Source organism: Centropristis striata, chromosome 5, assembly GCF_030273125.1.
Source record: "Centropristis striata isolate RG_2023a ecotype Rhode Island chromosome 5, C.striata_1.0, whole genome shotgun sequence".
Classification (NCBI taxonomy): Eukaryota; Metazoa; Chordata; class Actinopteri; order Perciformes; family Serranidae; genus Centropristis; species Centropristis striata.
In genome coordinates, this window is record NC_081521.1 from 11,813,039 (window position 1) to 11,838,389 (window position 25,351).

The window sequence follows — 25,351 nt, forward strand, 5'->3', positions numbered from 1 at the left end:
AAAGCCTAACTGCAGTAACTACATTTTTGGTCAAAATTGAGTTATAACTCCTAAATAAACTCCTTGATGTCTATTTTATCTTGTGACAAAGTTTTAGATTTAAATTTTCCTTTATTTCAGAGAAATAACTATAAAAAAACAAAGGTCAAATAAATCATGATTTTTATGCATAAAAATTGCATCATAAATACATGTAGAAATAAGTGTTATATCACGTATCTACATATAATCCATTTGGCTGGCCAGTTAAAACACTTTAAAGCAGTTTTTCCTCAGTTTTACCTTTTGCACAGTTACTGCAGTTAGACGTTGTAGGACAGTATAAGTAAAGTATGTTTACAATTACAAAGTGTGCCTTTTTCCTTTTTATTACCTTTAAATGTATTATTTACTTTATCTATATTTCTCAACTTCTGCATGTTTGAATGTGTCTCATTGTCAGAAAGTTATAATATGCTACATGTTCAATACGTAATATTAAAATATCAAATCTAAACAGCTTTGGAGCATTAAAACACACCGGAAGGAGGGAAGGAAGGAGGATGGATAAGTGTGTAGGAGAGGAGAGAAGGAGGGTGAGCTCAGTATTTGGATGCTGCCGGTCCTCAGGTAAACAGAACTTTGTCCGCGGCGACATTTAACACTGAAAACGGTTTATTAATGAGATAATCCGAGTTATAGGTGGAGCGGTAATGTGACCCGGGTTGATACCTGTACCAGGATCTAATCCAAACATATCCGGGATCATATGAGGCGGATTAAACCGTTTAACTTTGAACTCTTCTCATGTTGACATGAAACAAAGTTCCTGTTAGCAGTTAGCTTCAGTTAGCTCGAAGCGGTTAGCTGCCCGTTAGAAACCGACCCGGTTAAACTTTTAGTTCAGTTCGGTTTCAGCTCCGAGGAGACGGACCTGGGACCACCTCTACCGGGACTAACGGCTCCGGCTTTAACAGTACCAGGACTAATGGTACCGGGACATATAAGCCACGTATTTAAAACATATGTTTTTTTATCTAGAAACAGTTATTAAAAGTAGGTTAGCACAGTATTAGCCGGCTGCTACACTCCGTGTTTATAGTGAACATAGAAGCGAACGGAGCTAACAGCTAACACACCGGAGCTGACGGTAACCGGGGATAACCGGAGACTGTCCTGCTGGTGTGTTCAGTGTCACCGGGCTGTCGGTGTGTTCACGGTCCCCGGCTGAACCAGAGTCGTATTCAGTGCATTTAAGGACGCAGCTCTGTGAGTTTGTTCACTCTTACTCATTTATATCACGTTAGTTACATTTCGTCTCCCTGTTAAAATAATCGCCTAACTCATTTTTCAAGTTTTGCAGGAAACACAAAAAACTTCACCAAAAGTGTAATATATGACATTTATTGATCATTTCACTCAAAAAGGATGTAACAAAGGATGGCTATTGGCATAGTAATAACACTGTGTGTAAATTATGTAACTTAAGAGAAATGCCTCAGACTTAGGCAATTTTTTGAACATGCCTTTGTGGCTTAAGCAAGATATGGTAACACTTTTATTTTGAGGGTGTCTACATAAGAGTGACACAAGCCTGTCAGAAACATGACATGACAAGTATCTTGAGCATTAATGTTACTTCAAAGTGTCATTAATGTTCATGACACATCCCATGTCATGTTTATGACACGCTCATGTCACTCTTATGTAGACACCTTCAAAATAAAGTGTTATCATGTCTTGCTTTAGTAACAAAGGCATGTTAAAAAAATTGCCTAAGTCACATTTTTTTGACTTAGGCATAAGAAATCCACTTAAGTCACACACTTGACATAGGCCATTATCTTAAAGGGGTAAAATCACATGATCTGATCAACTGAAGGTGTAGGTGATTTTACCATAGGTGGCCGGCGTCATGAGGAGAATATTTAGGCAAAAAAAACAATTTTGAAAAAAAATTACGTAGGCGATTATTTTAACAGTGTGACGATAAGTAAATCAATAGAAAGACAATAGGAACTTATATGTACATGACATGAGAAAAAAGAATCAAGAGCTAACACAAAAAATCTCTATTTGTACTTTTTCTTGAACTAAATATATTTTGATAAAAGCCTTTATTTATTCTGTAGAGTTTCTGCTGTAAATACTTCTGTACTATTCGGCCCTACAAAGTGCAGTAACTACACAAAGAGTAAAACTGAGAAAAACTGCTTTAACGTTTTTTAACTGGCCAGTTAGTTTGAACTCAAGTTCAACCAAAAATGTAGTTACTGCAGTTAGACTGTAGGGCAGTATAGACTGTATAAAGATACACATATTTATTAATATTCAGTCTCTGATTCTCTAAAGGCTACTTCTCTAAATGTTTCTAACTCTCTGCCATTTGTATTAAACTGATTTAATAAATAATTTGTGTTCTTATAAATTCCCTTCACGATTCTCTGAAACCTTAACACTTTATGTGTCCAATGTTTTTGTTCACATTTTAAAATTGTTATGATAAAATCATTCTCCTTTTAATCATACACTTTAATCCAAAGTCTCCTGGGTCACTGTGAGCGTTTCACTTTGTTATCACACACAGATTGAAGATTAACTCCTCTGGCAGAAATCACTTATAAATTATTTATCAGTATATAGATATATATATTATACAACACACACAGTGACCTCATTGTAGATTTATAGCTCAGATATAATGGCTAGTTTTTGATCCTGTAGATGTTTAAAGTACCGGCAGAGAAATAAATATTTTTTTTTAAAACGAGTTGCAGAAATCATATATTTACAATAAGCACTAAAGTTTATCAGTGTGAACATTCAATATTTTGTCTTTTTACAGTTTTATATTTATATGTCAGCGACCTTTGATAGGCCATAGCTTGCATCATTTTGCAGATAATGATATGTGGTGTGATATCCATCCATTATCCTTAACTGCTTATCTAAACTCTGGTCTCTGGGGCTGGAGCCGATCCAAGCTGACACTATGACATTGGGCGAGAGGCGGGGTACACCCGGGACAGGTCTCCAGACTATCACAGGGCTGACATACAGACAGACAACCATTCATGTTCTCATTCACTCCTACGGGCAAGTTAGAGTCACCAGTTAAACCTAAGTAGCATGTTTTTGGACTGTGGGAGGAACCCGGAGAGTACCCACATGGAGAGAACATGCAAACTCCACAGAGAAGAGCCTCAGGCCAGAGTCTTCTTCTTCTTCTTCTGGGCCATTTTTGTATAAAACAATAATTTGATTTGGGTGCAACATACCACAAAACTCACGGTTCGGATCAGTGTCACAGTTTTGATTCACAGATCGGATGATTTTTTGGATCAGCAAAAGACATGCAGCTTAGGTTTAATTGGTGACTCTAAATTGTCCGTAGGAGTGAATATTTTTGGACTGTGGGAGGAAGACAGAGGCCCCAGAGAGAATCCACGCTGACATGGGGAGAACATGCAAATTTCACACAGAAAAGCCGCAGGCCGGAGTCGAACCGGTGAGCTGTGATTGGCTCCAGCCCCCCACGACCCGAGTGCAGATAAGCGGTTAAGAAGAACAAGTGAATAAATTGACAAAACTTAAACAAACTCAATATGCCCATCCAATGTTTAATTAAACTATATAAAAACAAATTAAAGTGCATGGACAGTAGATAAAAATAAGCCAGTGTACATCATTTTAAAATACAGTAAAAACAAAAGAAAATGAAAAAATGCAAAGCTGAATTTAGATTATAATTTCAGGATGTCTGTATTCTCCGGCAAGAGTGTAGACCTCAGTATGTCGTGGATTCATTTGAATCTGAAATGAGACAATATGTTTTTCTGATTTAAAATCAATAACAATCGTTTCAGATGAACTTCCTGTCAAGTGAAAGTCAATAACTGATTAATAACTATTGATCACTTGATTAATGATGACAGGTGGAGTGTCGTTGTGAGGTCATCATGCTGTCTCCATGATGACGAGGCTGCAGAACTCCTGTACCACCTGACTGTTCCTGCGCTCTGATTGGTCGCCTGTCAGCTGTCAGCATGCAGCTGACCTATCAGGAGCTTAGGCGGAGCTCCAGGCTCAAGAAGCTGGCAGCCGTGCTGCTAGCGGCCTATGCTGCCAAAAAACTGACACGATATGTCTGGAGGAGGATCCAGGTGAGACACACAAAGACACACACACACACACACACACACACACAGAGTAACACACACACACAGAGTAACACACACACGAACACACACACACACACACACAAATGCTGCAGGTGACTCTGGGTGTGTTTGCTTTGTTTTCAGAGGAGTGCAGGTGGCAAACCGCTGGGCGGAGCTAATCTACCTGTGGGCGTGGTCAGCACAACCTCAAATTCTGCAGGCGACATCAGAGAGAAGAAGAAGAAGAAGAAAGACAGCAGGTGTGTGTGTGTGTGTGTGTGTGTGTGTGTGTGTGTGTGTGTGTGTGTGTGTGAATAACTTCACACAGGTCACTGAATCTTTATGTTGAGAGGATAGTACAGTCTGAATTTCAGAATTAAATCTGAGATGAACCAATAGTATAACCGGAGATAAATCAGAGTTAAACCCAAGTTAAATCTAAGTTGGTTATGATTTCAGTCTGTAAAGTGCTTTGATGTTCGTCTTATGAACCCTGCTGATTCAGAGTCCTGGTCCCCCGGTCTGTCCCCCTGTCTGTCCTCAGGTCTCCGTCAGTGAACAGGGACTTTGTCCTCAGGCTGTCTCGTCTGTTGAAGCTCTTGTTTCCACGGTTACTGTGTCCAGAGATTGGCCTGCTCATCCTACATTCTCTCACCCTGATGTCCAGAACCTTCCTGTCCATCTACGTGGCTTCTCTGGATGGTCTGTCTGTCTCTCTACCAGTCTGTCTGTCAGTCCGTCTGTCCATCCGTCTGTCCTTCCCTCTACTCTCTACCTGAGTTTAGATGAGTTTACTAGCCATGAGACAGCAATTATCTCTGTTCAGGACTTCAGGCTGTGCCCAATAGGACAAATCATCGGTCATTTTCTTCCTGAACATGTTTTTATTGATTTGGTAACAGAGACATGGCTGAATGGCTAGACTTTGTGTAAACAACATTTACTGTTTGTTCACCGTAAGCAGTGTTATCAACTGTGAATCTTGCGAGCATAACATTAGCATTGTGGCTAACAGCTGAACTGAAGGGTTCAAACAGCTAATTCAATCAGAGCAGAGTTTATCTCCCAGTGCTATGTCTGTGGCCCATCCTAGTTACTGGAGTCGTGAGCACCGTTTCCATTACATAAGAACCTATGTCACTGTAATGATTGTTTCAGCTGTTGGTCATGGTATGAGTGACACTGGTACATGTGACTACAGTGTAAGTGATGATGGCGGCATAAGCAGGATAATGCCCTTTGAGGTGTCCATTACCAGGAATTAATTGACACCTCACCTCGAAGGGCATTATGCCTTAGATATTGATCGTTCAGGTGTGATTAATCACCTGTATTGATCATTTAGGTATGATAGTGAAGTGCATCGTTCAGAAGGACCCTCAGGCCTTCGTGCTGCAGCTCGCTAAGTGGCTCCTCGTTGCCGTTCCTGCGACTTTCATCAACAGCGCCATCAGGTTCCTGGAAGGTCAGCTGAGCCTCAGCTTCAGGAGCCGATTAGTTGACCACGCCTATCAGCTGTACTTCTCCAACCAGGTAAGGACAGCTAACCATCTGTCTCCATCACTGTGCACATTCACTGTAGTTCCTGAACGTCTCTGGTGTCCTCCATCTTTGCAGACATATTACCGTGTCAGTAACATGGATGGACGTCTCTCCAATCCGGATCAGTCTCTAACTGAGGACATCGTCATGTTTTCAGCGTCTGTCGCTCACCTGTACTCCAACCTGACCAAACCCATCCTGGACGTGGTGGTGACCTGCTACACCCTGCTGCGCACCGCCCACTCCAAAGGTACGCCTGCTCACCTGCTACACCTGCTACACCTCTAACACCTTCTACACCTGCTACACCTCTCACACCTGTTACACCTCCCACATCTGCTATACCTGCAACACATGCTACACCTCTCACACTTGCAACACCTGTTACACCTACTACACATACTACATCTCTCACACCTGCTACACCAGTTAAACCTGCAACACATGCTAGACCTCTCACACCTGCAACATCTGTTACACCTACTACACATACTACATCTCTCACACCTGCTACACCAGTTATACCTGTTACACCTACTACACATACTACACCTCTCACAACTGCTACACTAGTTATACCTGTTACACCTACTACACATACTACACCTCACACCTGCTACACCAGTTATACCTGTTACACCTACTACACATAATACATCTCTCACACCTGCTACACCAGTTAAACCTGCAACACATACTACACCTCTCACACCTGCTACACCAGTTACACATGCTACACCTCTCACTACTGCTGCACAACTTACACCTGCTACACCTGTTACATCTGCTACTCATGCTACACCAGTTACACCTTCTACACCTGTTATACCTGCTACACATGCTACACCTCTCACACCTGCTACACCACTTACCTATTACGCATGTTACATCTGCATGTTTAAACACCCGATGAAGGTGTGATGACCGTCCTCTTCCTCCCTGCAGGTGCAAACACCACGTGGCCGTCTGTCATCGCCGGCCTGGTGGTGGCGATCACCGCCAAAGTCCTGCGCTCATGCTCACCTCGGTTTGGAAAGCTGGTGGCGGAGGAGGCGAGGAGGAAAGGAGACCTGAGGTACATGCACTCTCGCATCATCGCCAACTCCGAGGAGATAGCCTTCTACGGCGGTCACAAGGTGAGTGTCCTCCGTGGACAGATCAAACATACCAAAGATGGCCCTGTGTCTGGTGTTAATGATGTGTGTGCGTTTGATTCACAGGTGGAGAGGGCCCAGCTGCAGCGCAGCTACACGTCTCTGTCCTCTCAGATCCATCAGATCCTGCTGAAGCGTCTCTGGTACGTCATGTTGGAACAGTTCCTCATGAAGTACGTATGGAGTGCTTCTGGCCTAGTCATGGTCGCCGTGCCGATCATCACTGCCACAGGATACTCCAAATATGGTAAACACACACATACTTACTGTGACCTCTGACCCACAATGTGACCTTTGACCCCTTACCCGTGCTCTGACCTCTGATCCTCAGACTCTGAGGAGGTGAAGCAGGCGGCGCTGGTGATGAAGGAGGAGGAGCTTGTGAGTGAGCGGACACAGGCGTTCACGACGGCCAGAAACCTGCTGAACGCCGCAGCGGACGCTGTGGAGCGAATCATGAGCTCGTACAAGGAGGTATGTCCTGTTACTCCTCCTCCTGTTCTCTGTCTCTCCTCACAGTCCCTGAATGCCTCGTGCTGTGTGCTTCAGTCTCAGGTTACTTTCTAAGTTTAATTTCGGCGTGATTATCGGCTGATCGTCACAGACTCTGCATGAAACAGGTATTACAAAATCATTTTCCTGCCGATGCTTGCAGTCCGGCTCGGGGGACGTCCCTCACTGACAAGCCCCTGGCTGAATGTCACTGTACCTGGGGTATATTGGCTTTTTGCAGCATGTCAAGTGATTTTAATGAGGGTTTTAGGTCTTGTTCAGACTGCCAGCCAAAATCCGATTTTTAGCCCATCATCCAGATTGGAACTGGATGGCTCTTTTGAAGTCTGAACAGTCACAAATCACATGAAATCCGATTTTTGCAAACCGGATCGAAACCACCTTCTGGAGGTAGTTTCAGATCGCATTTGGACAGATGCGTCTCAGTCTGAACCTCGAAACACCCAGATCGGTTTTGACTGTCCCTGACATCACTCTACGCGGCACGCGTATCAGACACTCTGACGCCTTTACTACAGCAACTTGTCAGATCAGTCGATAATTTGGTAATCTGTCTGAACAGAGCCATATCCGATTTGGACACTTGCTAAAAACAGTGTGGACAGTCAGCCCTAAAAATCGGATTTGAATAGGAATCTGATTTGAATACGATTCGCCTGCAGTCTGAACGCAGCCTTAGAGTCCCAGCTGCTGCAAAACGTTACTGATGAAACAGAACGGTTCAAAGAGAGTTGGGCACACAGGTGTGTGTGTATGTCTGTGTGTGTGTGTGTGTGTGTGTGTGTGTGTGTTCGCGTGTGTGTGTTTGTGTATGCAGGTGTATAACGGCTCACCTGTGTTTGTGTGTGTGTGTGTGTGTGTTTGCATGTGTTTGCGTGTGTGTGCGTGTTTGTGTATGCAGGTGTATAACAGCTCACCTGTGCGTGTGTTTGTGTGTGTGTGTGCAGGTGACGGAGCTGGCAGGTTACACCTCTCGGGTCTCTGAGATGCTCGATGTGTTTGAAGAGGTGAATGAAGGGACATACCGACGCTCTGCAGACAGAGATGAGGAAGCAGGAGCAGGAGCAGGAGCAGGAGCAGGAGCAGGAGCAGTGGTCCAGCATGGACAAAGGGTCTGTGGTCCTCTGGAGATCAGAGGTAGGACTGTGAACTTCGGCTGAATAAAAAACTCTCTGTACTCCTGATGTTTAATTTGGTGTGGCTATGTGCACCATAGGTGGAAGGCAAACTGTTTAATCCACGTCATAGTTTTTATTATTCTTCATCTTCTGCTGGATGTTTAATTCAGTACTCGTTCTTCTACTTATGGCCAAGAGATACATGAAAACATGCGGAATGATCTGGGATTTTTTATATATATATTTTTAATTTTTCACAGTTTTTGTATGGATTGCAAAAAAATTGTGTTTAAATTTCCCATTGAAAATAACTCAATTGAAATCAATGTGAAAAGAGCTCAGAAACAACTCACTTTGAAGCTGTGCCAATTCGCTATATTTTAATGCAGAAAAAATATTTAAAGTTTAAAGGGGTCATGTGGCTTGGGACTTTATTGGGCCAAATGGGAATTTTGATCACTAGCACGCTTTTCATCAACTCACATTTTCCATTTAGTGCTTTTTCAGAGCGTTTCAGAGTTTATAGTGGGTGTGTATAGACAGCATACGAAATGATGTATTTTTGTAGGCCAACCTGGAAGTAGCATCACCATGGGGTCTATTGAGGATTAGGCTATGGGATTTTTGCATTGAATTTTGGATCATTGCGGAAAATAAGCTCTGTGGCAAACACATGTTTCTGATGTTAAGCGTTTTGTTGAGCAGGATAATCTTCACAATGAACACCACTTTTATGATGTTTAAAGCATTAATGCAGCTGAAGAAAGTAAAAAGCTAACGTTATGATGGAGTGAACCACTCCACGGTCACATGACTTGAACGTCAATACTGTTAAGGTGTTTGATTGGAAGCCCGAGAATAAAAAACGAAGAGAAGTCAGGTCTCAATGCAAGCCTTTTATTCTTGGTCACATATAGAATGAAAGAGCTCTCGCAGGATCTCTGTCAGAGAGAGCCCCGATTTCAGTAAATGGCCCCCCAATATCTTGTCGGGCTGGGCCTGGCCCGTAAAGAGCTTGGATTTACACACAACCAAGTTCTATTGGCCAGTTATCGTTGGCATGGGTAGGCCAACCACTACTCCACGTCCCATACACAGGATGTATTCTGAAGCATGTGGGAGAGTTGTCTCTACGCTTGTATCTAAAAGTCACATACCTAACTAGGAAAAGAAACAGTGTGCAGTGACATCTTGTTTCGGTCCTTGAGAACAAACTGTGCTGACACAGGCTTATGCAAGAGGTTATATGAGTTCAATGGAAAATTACTAGAGCAGTGGAAAGCTACTCTGGTGCGCAAAATTAGCAAAACACATTAGCCATATGAGCTATCAGCCTTATTATAATTATCCAAATATGTAACACTACCATTATGCTTGTCTGTCTCCGACAAGCCTAACCAGCCGTTTTGACAAGCTAGCGTAGCGTAGCTGTATAAAGTGTTAATTAACCTAATCTACAAGTTTACGAGAGCATGAGCGAGAAAAACACGACTAGAGGCTGTGAGGTGGACTAGTGTCCGGCATAATGACGTTTAATGTCCCAGACAACCACTGTAGCCTCATTTAGCCACTTGTTAGCAACCGTCCTTTTACGGACACTTTAAATCTTAAAAATTCACAAGTGGGGGTATTTACAAGCGTATTTTATGTCAAAACATGAACATCTCTTCAGCTTGTGATAACCACAGACCTAATTTCAGGCATCTAACCACCAACACATTCAGAGTCCTTATTGAGTTTGAGAGGATAAACCCCAGGGCGCTAAATTGCTAACTTCCAGGTTTAAGAACTCATTTCTGTGGCGCCCTATTGGATGGAGTGTTAAGAGCTAGAGTGGATGACATCACAGCAATAGTGGCTGGGAAATTTTCTGACATTTTTCTGAAAAACCTGTGCTGGTTCCTACAACTTTCACTCTTCATAAATACTTTTTAGGGCAGATTGTAGAAAATTTGTGCTGGTTACAGACATCCTACTCTGGAATCAAATCCTGAGAGGTAACGCTGTCAAAATTTCTGCAGAAATATAGTATTTATTCATTGTTTTGGTGCTGTGGGTTAATTTATCTTTAATCTATTTAAGGTATTTTTCATGATTTTTCACATTCCAGTTCAAATGTTTGAATATTAAGAATTGAATGTTAACAATTGCTCTTATTATGTCAGCAGCAGAACATGGTCCAAGTTATTTGTATATGTAGAGTTATATATTTATAAAATACACCTATGCAGGTCAGGTGATCAGTGTGGAGAAGGGGATTCGCTGTGAGAACCTGCCAATCATCACACCGAACGGAGACGTGGTGGTCTCCAGCCTCAACATCCAGGTAACACACACACACACACACACACACACACATTCTTGTACTTCTATCTTTGTGAGGGCCCTCATTGGAACAGTGAATTCCCTTGCAAGGTTATAATAGTTTGGGATTTTTCATTAGTTTTAGTTTTAATTTTGTTGTTTTTGTTGTTAGTTTTTAGAGTGAGTTTGCTAGTTTTATATGGAAGAAATATCCTATCTTTATTCAAGAGCGTAGATTTTCAGTTTGAGAGCATAATTTGTCTTTCTCATGCTCAGATTTGTTCTCCTCATGCTCACATTTTGCGCTCGCACTCAGATTTCTGCTGCTTTCTTTCAAAATGTATGCGTGCACTTAAAAATCACATGCTTGTGCTCACATTTCTTCTGCTTGGACACAAACATTTCGCTCGCACTCAAATATGTCCTGTGCTCGCTCAAATCTAAAGTCTACGCGCTCAGATCTCAACTCTGCGCTCTCAAAACTTTTGTGCTCGCACCCAGAACACGCACGTCCTCTCAGGTTGAGGTGTCTGCTCAGACTGAACGATGTCCCGCCCTGCGCTTAAAATAGTGTGTTTCACCAGCCAATAGGGAGACAGCTAGATTGTGACCCCGTCTTAGGTGCGTTGCCTCGCCTTTTTGAGCGCTCCGTCGGGGCGGGTATATGGTCTGTTTGTAAAACTGCTTCTCTCTTAAAATGCACCAATTGACCATATTAGCCAGCTATTTGAATCGTCACCTATTTAAGACGCAGCATATTTATGTAGAAATAATCTTAAGTAGTCCTAAAAGAGTCATCGTAGTTTAGATTATATATATATATATATATTTTTTTTTTATTATTATTTATATATATATACTTATTGTTTTTTATTTTTTACCTGCTCAGTAGTGTCACGATAGTCCAGTGGTGAAGGACGCTGCCATCTGTTGCATTTTAAACCATGGGACGCCGGTTCGCATCCCGTCCGCTGCACTCTTGCTACATGTCTTATTATGATTTACATTTTTAATTGATAAATTAATGTAACAGTAATACAATCCGTGTAACCAGCTGCTTCTCTTATTGAAACGTTTAACAAGAGATGATGGGTAAATAGACTTGGCTACGTGATTAAGAAGGTATAATGAAAAATACGCTATGATGATGATAATGATTTGAGGATAACATTGGTGCGTGTAATGCAGTGTATCACCGTCCTATTTAAGGGGTCAAAGCCAGGGAGCGCGTAATTAGGCTAATGTTGGTAATACTTTCACTTTCACAAGAAGAAGACTTTGAGCAGGATTCGGAGCGCGGCAGCAAATGAATGGGAGACCAGATGGATGGCCAAAGACCTCAAGTAAGTTCATTGCTAAATGTTGCTACAACTCAAAACACTCGTACTTATCAACATATATAGCGGGCCTTTGTCGGCACTAGGGACAGCAACTCATTATGAATGAAGTGACTTCAGCGGGGATTCCCTTCAGCTCGCGCATCATTATGTGTGCCGACCTGCCTCTGGTACGATCATACGTTGCCAATTATTGTACTTTCGTTGTACATGTTACAATGAAGGCCCGCTATATATGTTGATAAGTACGAGTGTCAAAATGATTACGGTACTGTTATTGAAACTACTGTATATGGTCAATGTGTTTTGAGTTGTAGCAACATTTAGCAATGAACTTACTTAAGGTCTTTGGCCATACATCTCGTCTCCCATTCATTTGCTGCCGCGCTCCGAATCCTGCTCAAAGTCTCCTTCTTGTGAAAGCATTACCAACATTAGCTTAATTACGCGCTCCCTGGCTTTGACCGCGTAAATAGGACGGTGATACACTGCATTACACGCACCAATGTTATCCTCAAATCATTATCATCATCATAGCGTATTTTTCATTATACTTTTTTAAATCACGTAGCCAAGTCTATTTACCCATCATCTCTTGTTAAACGTTTCAATAAGAGAAGCAGCTGGTTACACGGATTGTATTACTGTTACATTAATTTATCAATCAAAAATGTAAATCATAATAAGACATGTAGCAAGAGTGCAGCGGACGGGATGCGAACCGGCGTCCCATGGTTTAAAATGCAACAGATGGTAGCGTCCTTCACCACTGGACTATCGTGACACCACCAAACAGGTGAAAAATAAAAAACAATAAAAAAAAAAAAAAAAAAATATATATATATATATATATATATATATATATATATATATATATATATATATATATAATCTAAACTACGATAACTCTTTTTAGGACTACTTAAGATTAATTCTACATAAATATGCTGCGTCTTAAATAGGTGATGATTCAAATAGCTGGCTAATATGGTCAATTGGTGTATTTTAAGAGAGAAGCAGTTTTACAAACAGACCATATAGGCTACCCGCCCCGACGGAGCGCTCAAAAAGGCGAGGCAACGCACCTAAGATGGGGTCACAATCTAGCTGTCTCCCTATTGGCTGGTGAAACACACTATTTTAAGCGCAGGGCGGGACATCGTTCAGTCTGAGCAGACACCTCAACCTGAGAGGACGTGCGTGTTCTGGGTGCGAGCACAAAAGTTTTGAGAGCGCAGAGTTGAGATCTGAGCGCGTAGACTTTAGATTTGAGCGAGCACAGGACATATTTGAGTGCGAGCGAAATGTTTGTGTCCAAGCAGAAGAAATGTGAGCACAAGCATGTGATTTTTAAGTGCACGCATACATTTTGAAAGAAAGCAGCAGAAATCTGAGTGCGAGCGCAAAATGTGAGCATGAGGAGAACAAATCTGAGCACGAGAAAGACAAATTATGCTCTCAAACTGAAAATCTACGCTCTTGAATAAAGATAGGATAATTCTTCCATAGTTTTAGTTTAGGATTTATTTTTTGAAATGCTTTAGTTTTAATTTAGTTTTTATTAGTTTTAGTTTTTTGTAATGAAGTATTTGTTGGGTGGGAGATTAAAAGAGGTCACAGTAAATTTTGCCTTTATTCATTTGCCTCATCCATCTTCATTATGTATGAAAAAAGTTGACAAAGACGAAAATCAAGGACATTTTCACTGTAATTTTAGTTAGTTTTGTAACCACACAATACAGTTTCAGTTAATTATCATTATCTTGTAACCTTTAACCCTTAAAACAAAGTCTGAAATCTCAAAAAAGCCTTTAAAGAAGTGAGGACTGGCCGAAATGTCCTCACTTTGCAAAAATGTTCTAACTCTGTTGGTTGAAAACGTGTTCCGGTCCTCACTATGTAGGATGTACAAGAACACACACACACACACACACACACTCACACTCACACTCACACACACACACTCTCACACACACACACACACACACACACACACACACACACACACACACACACACACACACTCTCTCTCTCTCTCTCTCTCTCTGTGCTGCAGTGTGTGTGTGTGACCACATGGTGTCAGTGTTGAACTGATTTCCAGTGCTGGAGGGGAACTCACTACATAACGGTGAAGCATTATTACAGCACTTGAGGACAATTGTAAGGTATTTTTGCGTATAGGAAAAATACCTTATAGTGGGGCGGATTAGCTCAATATTTTACAACAATCGTTCACTTTGTGATAAAAGCATGAAATTTGGTAGATGTGTTGGTGAATATGTTTCGAACAAATCTGGATATTGGGCCACCTCAAAAGCGCCCCCTAGTGGCCATGGCAGGCATTTGTTATACAAATAAATCAATGATGAATAAAAACTGCCCTTTTAATAATACCAACTGGTGATGAATTGTATATTGTTGGAAAGCCTGATTAGTCACCTTTACAACGAGGTACAGCTTGTAATGATCGTGCATTCATGGAATGAGCAACGGGGCTAAACGTGTGGGTAGCACCCCCCAAAAATGTGCATCCCCTGTGTAGTGGGGCAGATTAGCTGAACAATCGTTCATTTTGTGATAAAAGCATCAAATTTGGTACACTCATTGCTGAATACATGTTTAATGAATCTGGATATTGGGCCATCGCGAAAAAAATTCTGATGGCTGTGGCGGCCATTTTTAAAAATGGCCATTTAAAAGCGGCCATTTTTAAAAATGGCCGCCGGTGGTTACTGGCGTGGAATGCTTTGCCTACCCTACAGCTGCTGTTTCGTGTTTTCAGCACCACAAATATAATTTAGAGACATGTTAAAGTGACAAAAGCTTTATTACAGTCTAATAGAAAAGAACATTAACTTTGTATAACATTTTATTAGGTCTTGATATTCCCATTCACAGGCTACGGCCTCCTCTTTAGCTTGTATTCTTCTGTTGCTCCTTAAAAATAAAAAATAATTTTCAATATTGTATGACCTGCAACAATAAAAATAAAACACATTTAGACAGAGAAAAAAATCATACATTTTAAAAATTCTACTAGGGTTACTTGTAGCAGGTTACTCTTTCTGGCAAAATCCTTGTACTGAGGTGTGTGACTTAGTCAGGCGGCTTAGCCAAATAAAGGGGACACGCCGGACAAAAGCAACACATTTTTTCCACATACTCTCTATCATTATAGGTTTCAATTTTTAGTAGGAGCCACTTCATCAAGATTGCGGTGATGGCAGCCATATAAAGTCTATGAGAAATGCTATATCTTCCAAGCCACTTAGAAGGTCAATCTTGGTGTCAAAATATACATTTTCTGGGTCCAGGAATCATTTAAAGCTATTGAGAATATCACTAGATGATTATTTGATCAAATAGATATGTTCATTTTCACTCAGACTGGGCAACTCGCTTCAAGTGCTGCAGCAGGGTATCCTGAGTTGAAACTGTTTGGAATCAATGTTCACGGGAGAGTGTGGATTAGCTGCCATGTACACTGCTCAAAAAATTGGAGGGAACGCTTTCATCTCATGTCAGATCTTGATCAACAAATTATTTACAGTTTTTTCTTTGACCCAGAAAATGTATATTTTGACACCAAGATTGACCTTCTAAGTGGTGTGGAAGATATATTGGTTCTCATAGACTTATGGCTTATATGGCTGCCATCTCCTATCTGAAATCTTGATGAAGTGGCTCCTACCAAAAGTTGAAACCTTTGGTGATAGAGAGCATGTGGAAAAATGTTGGTGCTTTTGTCCGGCGTGTCCCTTTCTTCTCAAATCTGGTCCTAAGCCGCCTGATTAACTGTGATGGAGTTATAAAATACATTTAAAAAAAGAAAAAAAGAACCACATGGGCAAAGGAGACATTACATATAGTGTGTGTGTGTGCCTGTGTGTGTGTGTGTGTGTGTGTGTGTGTGCAGAGAGGGATGTCCACATTCCACAGGACATAATTTAACAGTGTCTTATTAAGCTTTCACACCCAACAGCCACTGATACATGTTCCAAGCTAACTAGCTAGCTTAAGTACCTATTTTTGCTATCTTGCTAATTTACTTTTCCGCCAAGGCCCATGATGATTGTTTTTCTCTTTAGCCTTTATGATGTTCATAACATATTTTATTCATAATTATAACAGGTGAAATAAAATATTTAGACATACCTTGATGGACAGTCCACTGCACTGCTTGTCCCAGGAAGCAAATGCTAGCTAGCTCATTTACTAGCTAGCTCATTTGCTAGCTAGCTCGATGGCTAGCCCGATTGTGGTGGGGCAGGAAAAATAACTGAAAGAGTGTCTAACTGGATTTTTGTTAATTTAATATGTGTATTTACATTTTTTAATTTACGTTTGTATATTTAGTTTAAATTTTTTAAATATTTTAAGAAATAATTTAAATATTTTTTGTAATTTTAACGAAGAAAATGACTGCTATGGCCACTAGGGGGCGAATTTTACGATGGCCTAATATACAGATTTGTTTGAAACATATCCACCAACACATCCACCAAATTGTGTGCTTCTATCACAAAGTAAACAATTCTTGTGATTTATTGAGCTAATCCGCCCCACAGGGGATGCACATTTTTGGGGGTTGCTACCCACACGTTTAGCCCCGTTGCTCATTCCATGAATGCACGATCCTTACAAGCTGTACCTCGTTGTAAAGGTGACTAATCAGGCTTTCCAACAATATACAATTCATCACCAGTTGGTATTATTAAAAGGGCAGTTTTTATTCATCATTGATTTATTTGTATAACAAATGCCTGCCACGGCCACTAGGGGGCGCTTTTGAGGTGGCCCAATATCCAGATTTGTTTGAAACATATTCACCAACACATCTACCAAATTTCATGCTTTTATCACAAAGTGAACGATTGTTCAGCTAATCCGCCCCACTATTAAGAGTTGTATATCTACGCTATATTTATCTGACAGCTTTATTTACTCTATAGGTTCAGTTTATCAAATCTGATGTTCCCCAAAAGTTTGCAAAAGTACAGCTGAACAATAAACCCATCAGTGACAGAAAATTAATTGTTATAAGTACTTTTTTAATGTTGATGTGTAAATGTGAATAATGTGAATGTGTCAGTCATCATTTTTAGGTTTGAACAGAACAAACAGTGAGTTTCACTGTTTAATCTTAATTAAAATAATTATCAGTTAATAAAAGGGCTCCAACAGTAAAATCCCGGTTTTACATTAATACATGGTTAATACTAATCTGATAAGATCAGTTATAATAATATATCAGTCACAGCAATGTTTTATACATTCAAACTTTAATTTCACTCGTACTGTATACTCGCATACAACAAACTATTTGTGTGATATCAGTACTTTAACAGAGTATTTGTACAGTGTGGTGTCAGTACTTTAACTGCAGTAAAGGATGTGAATACTTCCCCAGTTGTTTTTGATAAACTACAAATTAATATTTAGCACGATTAAACAATAATGAGATTAATAAACATTTTATTGATCCTATGTGGTGATGATGTCAGCGTTACTGAGCATGCTCTGTGCTGTAGCCCCCCCGCTGCCCTTTAATCTCTTCTCTCATTCTTTCCATCCGTTTAACATCTCTGACTAAGGTCAAGGGTCACAGCTCATTAGCATTTACTCTGTGTGTGTGTGTGTGTGTGCGTGCGTGTGCAGACACACAATAGAGGGATTATAGAAAGTGAATTTTTGTGGCTCCGACTGAAGCGGAGAGGAAGAGCAAGGAGAAGAAGCAGAACATTGATGGAAACAGAAACTCCTCTCTGCTGTCTGATGTCGACCTTTGACCTCTCTGCTCTGACAGGCGCTCTGTGATTGGTCCGTTCTCTAAGGCTGGTTATGAGGAAGATTCCAGGTTCTGCAGTCGAATCAGTTTACATGTGTTACATGTTTGTTAGTGTTTATACACAGAACTGATCAAAGTTTATGAATGCTCCTTTAGGAGACAAGCCGTTAGCAACATGTGCTAATGTTAGTACAGCAAGCTGATTGGCTGAGAGTCAGTCTGAAACAGAGCGATCTGTGTTCATCCTTCCTTCATATATTCAACTGAAAAGTGGACAGAAAACTTTTCAGCCGGTTCCGGGTTCGAATCCGGCCTGAGGTCCCTTTTCTGCATGTCTTCCCCTCTGCCTCCCCCTTTCTATCTGTCACTATCTAATAAAGCAGTAAAATGCCCAAAAAAATAATCTTTAAAAAAAAAAAAGAAAACTTTTCAGCCTCTTCAGCCCGGAGGACAAGGCGTCCAGAATTTACAAACAGTGAAATGCGGGCTTGTCAGTTCATCTCAGAGAAGATGTAGTAGAAGCTGAACTGTGTTTCTGTCTCCTGTCTTCCTGATGCAGTGATGTCCTTTATTCAGTCACCTCGGTTTTCAGAGATTTCTCTGAATATTTAATCATGTGATGGATTGTCTCTGTCAGGTGGACGAGAAGATGGACGTCCTGATCACGGGTCCAAACGGCTGTGGGAAGAGTTCTCTGTTCAGGATCCTGAGTGGGCTGTGGCCTGTTTATGGAGGAGTCCTGTACCGTCCAGAACCACAGCACATGTTCTACATCCCACAGAGGTAAATTCACTCTGACATCAGCCCCCCCTACCGATGCATGATGCTGTACTGTGTGTAGTCCTGATGCAGTACTCTGTGTACAGGCCCTACATGTCCGAGGGGACCCTCAGGGACCAGGTGATCTATCCAGACTCGGTGGAGGAGATGGTTCAGAGAGGAACCACAGATTCAGATCTGGAGCAGATCCTTCGGACTGTCCACCTGCTCTACATCCTGGACAGAGAGGGAGGTCAGTGTCTAGTACGAGTACTAATACTGCATTCCTGCTGATTACTTGATGTAATACTGCGTGTGCTCCTGTGTGTCAGGTTGGGAGTCCATCAGCGACTGGAAGGACGTTCTGTCAGGAGGAGAGAAGCAGAGGATGGGCATGGCCCGCATGTTCTACCACTGGTACGCATTCAATTCTATACTGTATACTAGTAATACTGCAAATATGATTATACTGTAATCTTCTGTAGTATGTTATTACACTATATTATACTGTAGTATATTAATATGATATTGTAGTATATCACAGTAGAGTAGAGATTCAGTCTGATTTTATTCTTCGTGACACGTTCTGTGACATCAATTCTGTGTGACCTGACTTCTGATTTTCGGCTAATGATCAATTTGATTTTTGTTTAAACTTTTACTTTCTGGCACTGATTGTTGTAAGACATCATCAGACTGTTTTATAACGCTGCTGTTAGTCTGCTGACCTCTGACCTCTCTCTCTATGTGTGTGTGTGTGTGTCTCTCTCTCTCTCTTTCTCTTTCTCTCTCTCTCTCTTTCACTTTCACTTTCTCTCTCTCTCTTTCTCTCTCTCTCTTTCTCTCTCTTTCTCTTTCTCTCTCTTTCTCTCTCTCTCTCTCTCTCTCTCTCTCTCTCTCTCTCTCTCTCTCTCTCTCTGTGGGTGTCTCTCGCCCAGTCCTCGTTACGCCCTGCTGGACGAGTGTACGAGTGCCGTTAGCATCGACGTGGAGGGAAATATCTTCCAGGCTGCAAAGGATGCTGGGATATCTCTGCTGTCAATCACACACAGACCCTCCCTGTGGTACATATACACACACACACACACACACACACACACACACATACACACTCGTAAACTTATATACTGATGTCAATTGCTGTGCCCTGATTGGTTCTAATCCAACAGGAAGTACCACTCTCACCTGCTGCAGTTTGACGGAGAGGGTGGATGGAGGTTCGAACCTCTGGACGCATCCACACGTCTGTCCCTACAGGTCTGTCTCTGCCCCCCTGTCTGTCTCTACAGGTCTGTCTCTGCCCCCTGTCTGTCCCTACAGGTCTGTCTCTGCCCCCCTGTCTGTCCCTACAGGTCTGTCTCTGTCCCTACAGGTCTGTCTCTGCCCCCCTGTCTGTCTCTACAGGTCTGTCTCTGCCCCCCTGTCTGTCCCTACAGGTCTGTCTCTGCCCCCCATCTGTCTCTGCAGGTCTGTTTCTGTCCCCCCGTCTGTCTCTGTCTCTCTCTTGATATTAAATCCTCCTCAGCTGACCTTCCAACCCTACTGCTGGTAACCACGGTAACTACCACAGCACAACAACTTGCCTCCGGCACACAGTGTGTGTGTGTGTGTGTTTGTGTGTGAACATCAGCCCATCAGCTGTCTCAGTTTGGGTCATGTAACGCTGCAGCCTCAGTTTATTTAAACTTCCCATAATAACCTTCAGCAAAACCAGAGTCCTGCACCTTGTACAGGTCTCTGTATGAAGAGGGGCTGAGGACAGGGACAGGAGACACGGTGAAGGACTAGGATGGGGTTCAGGTCAAATATTAATAATAATACATTTAATTTATATAGCGCTTTTCTAGACACTCAAAAATGCTCACAGCATCGACAACAAAACAAAGAGGGATGGACGGAGATGGGCAATGATTCTGAGGTGGAAAAAGGCTTGTTTAGCAAAAAAACAAAAACAAAATGTTCGTTACTTACCTCAGAAAAATGAACAGCGACTCCTTGGAGTGTCTGTTAGTCCAACCAAACGCTGAACAAGACATTTTTAATTAACAAATGTTCAAAGAATACAGTGAAAGGGTCAAAGTTATGAGACGAAAACGGTAAACGCTTTTAAAAAAAAAACTTGCCGTGGATACGCATTGTTCTGTTTCTCTCCTGATGATGACTCGACTTGTTAGTGAGCTGTCAATCAAAGGTAGCCACGCCCCAAATCTTACGATTCTCATTTTGTATTGAAATGAATGGACCGAAATGCTTTTGCAACTGCTGTCAGCGCCCCCCTGCTGGAATTTTCGGTAGAATGCAGCTTAAGGCACTTCCTGGTTTGCCTCCCTGCTCAGACCCGGAGGTTGCCGCCTGGATGTTGTCCACAGAGCAGCCGATGATCTTCTCTGCAGAGCCCATTACTCACTACGTTGCCTTTTTTGTCTGCTGCTGAGCAGCCTGCATACACACTGTGACACAGTATGGTAAGAGACTTTCCATTGTGGAGCGGTTAAAGACCACCAGGAGCTCCTTCTCCAGCTTGTGGCGCTTCAACAGTCTCAAGAAGTGGAGGCGCTGCTTTGCCTTTTTGGTAGTCACCATGGTGTTGGCCGTCCAGGAGAGGTTTTGGTGGGTGCAAGCTGGTCAAGACAGGTGGAGAGGATGAGGTTGTAGTAGTTGGTGAGGACAGATGTAGTATGGGGCTTGAAGTGGGAGTGGAGGTTGCAGAAGTTCATTAGTGTTTATGTTTAGGCGGGGGGGGTGGTTATGTCATTGTGAAAGGAGATGGTGAGAGCCAGTCACATGGAGTATTGGGCGTCGGTGGCCTTGGGGTTAGGAATCGGGCTTGTAACTGGAGAGTCACTGAAGTGTCCTTGAGCAAGTAATGTGCTGCTCACTGCTCCTTGCATGGTGTGTTCACTTGTGTGTAAAAACAAGGATGGGTTAAATGCAGAGGTTGAATTTCCCCATTGTGGGATTAATAAAGTAATTAATCTTAATCTATTGTGGGGCCAGAGGAACAGTCCAGATCTAGTACGTGTCCACAATTGTGGGTGGGGAAGTTGACATGCTGAGTGAGGTTAAAGCAGTTTAGTAGTTCAATGAAGTCAGTGGTTGCTGCAGTCTGTGGAGTGGAGATGGATGTTGAGGTCCCCGAGGAGGAGGATGGAGAGAGAGAGAGCAGAGCTGAGTCAGGAAGTTGGAAAATCAAAGAGAAATGATGGGTTAGGTTTGGGAGAGAGCAAAACAACAGCTGTGACTAGGTGGCTGGTGGCAGAGAGCTTGAAGGTCTGATGTTCACATGAAGGAGCAGGGGGATGGAGTTGATCCATTTGGTCTTTGGTTGAACTTGTTCTTAACGTGCTCTCTTGTTTCAGGAGGAGAAGCTGCGTCTGGAGAATCAGCTGTCGGGGATTCCCAAGATGCAACAGAGACTGGCAGAGCTGTGTGGCCTGCTGGGGGACAGACAGGGGGACAGGGAGGAGGAGGAGTCTCTCTCCTGAGGCAAATGTGCTGTTTTTACTAGTTTACTAGTCTGACCTGTGTGATGTCGGAGACTTTAGGTTCAAATTTTTAAAAAATCTATCAACATGATCAATAACTGATTTTAATCTCATGAAAATAAATGTTTATTTTTCTAACATATTCACAGCGTTTAGACTAAGTATAGATATGTATTTATATATTCATAGTGTTTAGACTAAATATATATTTATATATTCACAATATTTGGACTAAATATAGATATAGTTACAATATTTAGAATAAATATAGATTTATATATTCACAATGATTATAATAAATATAGATTTATATATTCACAGTGATTACAAACAATATAAATATATATTTATATAATCGCAATGACTAGAATAAATATACAAATATATTTCTATATTCACAGTGATTACAATAAATATAAATAAATATTTATGTATTTGCAATTATTGGAATAAATATACAAATATATTTCTATATTCACAGTGATTACAATAAATATAAATATTTATGTATTCGCAATGATTAGAATGAATATACAAATGTATTTCTATATTCACAGTGATTACAATAAATATAAATAAATATTTAAGTATTTGCAATGATTAGAATAAATATACAAATATATTCCTATATTCACAGCCTTTAAATTAGATATGAATATATATTTATGTATTCACCGTGTTTAGAATAAATATACAAATATATTTCTATATTCACAGCGTTTAAATGAAATATGAATATATATTTATGATTTCACTGTGTTTAGAATAAATATATGTTTAAAATAAATATATATTTACTGTAGACTTTACAGTACTGTATTTTTAGAAAAAAGAAACAAGATCTCTTCAGTGAAACAGAATAAGTGCTGAACAATCAGTTATGTGTTCTGACTCATTGATCTGTTTGTTATTGTCGACAGTATTAAAACTGATTTTTATCCCATAATTCAGTGAAACGCTGCCTGTTTCCTTGGTAACAGTGCAAACAGGAAGGTCAGAGGTCACATTGACACTTTTTACATTATGCCAATTTTAATCTTCTATTGGTTGTTTTCTTATATATGAATAATTGTTATAATCAGCTGATCAATGAATCAATAAATCTGCTGCTGAACAGTTTAAACGTCGAATGAAGATGAAGTTTATTCAGTTAAAATAAAAAGTTAATAATGATAAACTTTGTTTGTTTGTTTCTTTAAATAAAGGAGGAACGGAAAACAAAAGGTTTTAGTCTCACATGTTTTTTATTTGAATTATTAATGAGAATATTTGAAATGTTTTTATAATAAATCAGCTGTTTGAGTTGAGTTTCGAGGTGATTCTACTTTAAATACATGTAGTTAATTTAATGTACTGTGTCAAACATTTTGTCAATGCAATTGATTTTATAGTTACATACATTAAATGTATTGAATCACCAATTATAACTATTAATCTGTGGACTGGTAGTGAAAGTGACATTTGTAACATAAAAAAAAGAATAAATAAATATATATATATATATATGTAGGTATATATACATATGTATGTATATATATATATACATATATATGTGTATATATGTGTGTGTGTGTGTGTGTGTGTGTGTATATATATATATATATATATATATTATACTTTATTTTTTAAATCAGACCAAGAAGGAGCAATAATTCTATATGTATAAAATTAATGTTTTGGATTCAGAGGATTAAAAGAAAACTCACATGTTCATCAGTAATAACTAATATGAATAATAGCTTTAATATTATGTAATTTTACTGACTAACAACTTCATGCAAGTTTTTATTAGAAATTTAAAACATTACGGTGTTTTTGCATACACACACAGAACCAGCGAGCAGCGAAATTTATTTAATTTCGTTTATTAATTATTTTCGAAAAATAAACAACAACGTTGGCTAGATGCATATACGTATACATACACATACTCACATACACACCGTTATACAGATGTACATATAAACATTTACACACATACAGTATATAGCCTTATACATATACCTGCATCTGCCCCGTCTACATAATAAGATTAATATATAAGAACCAGTCGACTTAATTAGGGCCTCGGGGGCAATCGCACCGAGCACTGGTCCCATACAGCAATAGCTGTTATACTGTGGATTTCTTCTTCCTCCTCTTCCGGACGCAATTTCGTCCCGCTACTAGTCCTACAACTTGAAGAGTTGCAGGACAAATTATATATCAAAACATGCGGTTTGATCGGGATCGGTGTGCTATTACTTTTCTCTACAGAATACGAATTTTTCGCGATGTAAGTCGCAAGAAACTGCCCAAAATTTTGCATTGAAATGAATGGGACGGGCGACAAAAAATGAGCGAAAAAGAACAATAATTGGAGATTGTTAAACGTCTACATCTCCGGCATAATTTCACCTAGAGACTCCATTTAAACTTTAAACAGTAGACACAAGTCTTGTGTATCGGTGTATTAATCCACGTTTCGATAGGTCATATAGTTTTTTATCAATCCCTGTTCAATGACCATGATCATTTTTGGAGAAATTCTGAGATTATAATGGGTGTGTATTGCACGGAATGTTCGTGCCACAGTGTGTGACATCATCGCCAGAGTGTAGAGGGAGAGAAAAAACAGTCAAAAAATAAATTTGAAAACTGCGCTCCAGGCCGCAAATTCCACTCTACAGAAATAATTGTACATAGAAACGTAGGAAAATTTGTCTTCTCACTCACAATCCTCTGGTAAAGCTGTCAGAGTTATAGTTTGGGCGTAGGAAGCACAGATGCACCACCAACATGCACCAACAGCCTCATTGGCTCTCATATTAAAAACTCAGGGAGATTTCTAAAAGAAGGGAGATGTAACAGTTTTTTTAGATCGCTCTAACAAAGCTATTTTTTCATTTTTCTTAAAAAAACCATATGTAGACGTTCAGGAAGAACTCGGGACGCTCAAAGTGAAGTCGGATCAATGATAGGTATTATGGTTTTGCCAAAAATGCTTTCTGTTCAAAGCCAGAAATTCCAGTCCACCTCTGGCTGCTGTCACTCTTTCATTAACAGGTGTCAGTTAATTCTGTTGATTGCTTTAATCTGATTGCCTTTGATCTTTGATGTGATTACAGTTACAGATACACACACACACACACACACACACACACACACATGCGCATAATCACGCACACTCCTCACACATGCATACACATGCTTCAAACACACAAACACACACA

General features: G+C 40.5%; 1 protein-coding gene across 2 annotated transcripts; it reads left to right on the forward strand.

Moving 5' to 3' along the window:
* The first annotated feature begins 569 nt into the window (after positions 1 to 569).
* abcd1 (ATP-binding cassette, sub-family D (ALD), member 1) lies at positions 570 to 22,418 on the forward strand. Of its 2 annotated transcripts, none has more exons than XM_059333952.1 (17): positions 570 to 609; positions 3,915 to 4,142; positions 4,284 to 4,399; positions 4,684 to 4,841; positions 5,485 to 5,672; positions 5,757 to 5,931; positions 6,627 to 6,817; positions 6,902 to 7,082; positions 7,167 to 7,309; positions 8,296 to 8,485; positions 10,698 to 10,792; positions 18,533 to 18,678; positions 18,762 to 18,907; positions 18,987 to 19,071; positions 19,593 to 19,718; positions 19,824 to 19,911; positions 22,014 to 22,418. In XM_059333952.1, the coding sequence occupies exons 2-17, from the start codon at positions 4,026 to 4,028 to the stop codon at positions 22,137 to 22,139; spliced, it is 2,271 nt and encodes a 756-aa protein (XP_059189935.1). In that variant the 5' UTR covers positions 570 to 609; positions 3,915 to 4,025; the 3' UTR covers positions 22,140 to 22,418. The 2 variants fall into 2 exon arrangements, with proteins under 2 accessions (XP_059189935.1, XP_059189934.1); XM_059333951.1 differs by lacking the exon at positions 570 to 609 and adding an exon at positions 617 to 1,248.
* Positions 22,419 to 25,351: the final 2,933 nt, after the last annotated feature.

What these genes read in the sequence shown, in the direction of transcription:
- abcd1 (XM_059333952.1), top strand. Translation starts at nt 4,026, where the DNA reads ATGCAGCTGACCTATCAGGAGCTTAGGCGGAGCTCCAGGCTCAAGAAG. An exon ending in AGCTGTACTTCTCCAACCAG is followed by an intron (nt 5,673 to 5,756) that starts GTAAGGACAGCT and finishes CCATCTTTGCAG; the next exon opens with ACATATTACCGTGTCAGTAA. An exon ending in CATCCTGGACAGAGAGGGAG is followed by an intron (nt 18,908 to 18,986) that starts GTCAGTGTCTAG and finishes CCTGTGTGTCAG; the next exon opens with GTTGGGAGTCCATCAGCGAC.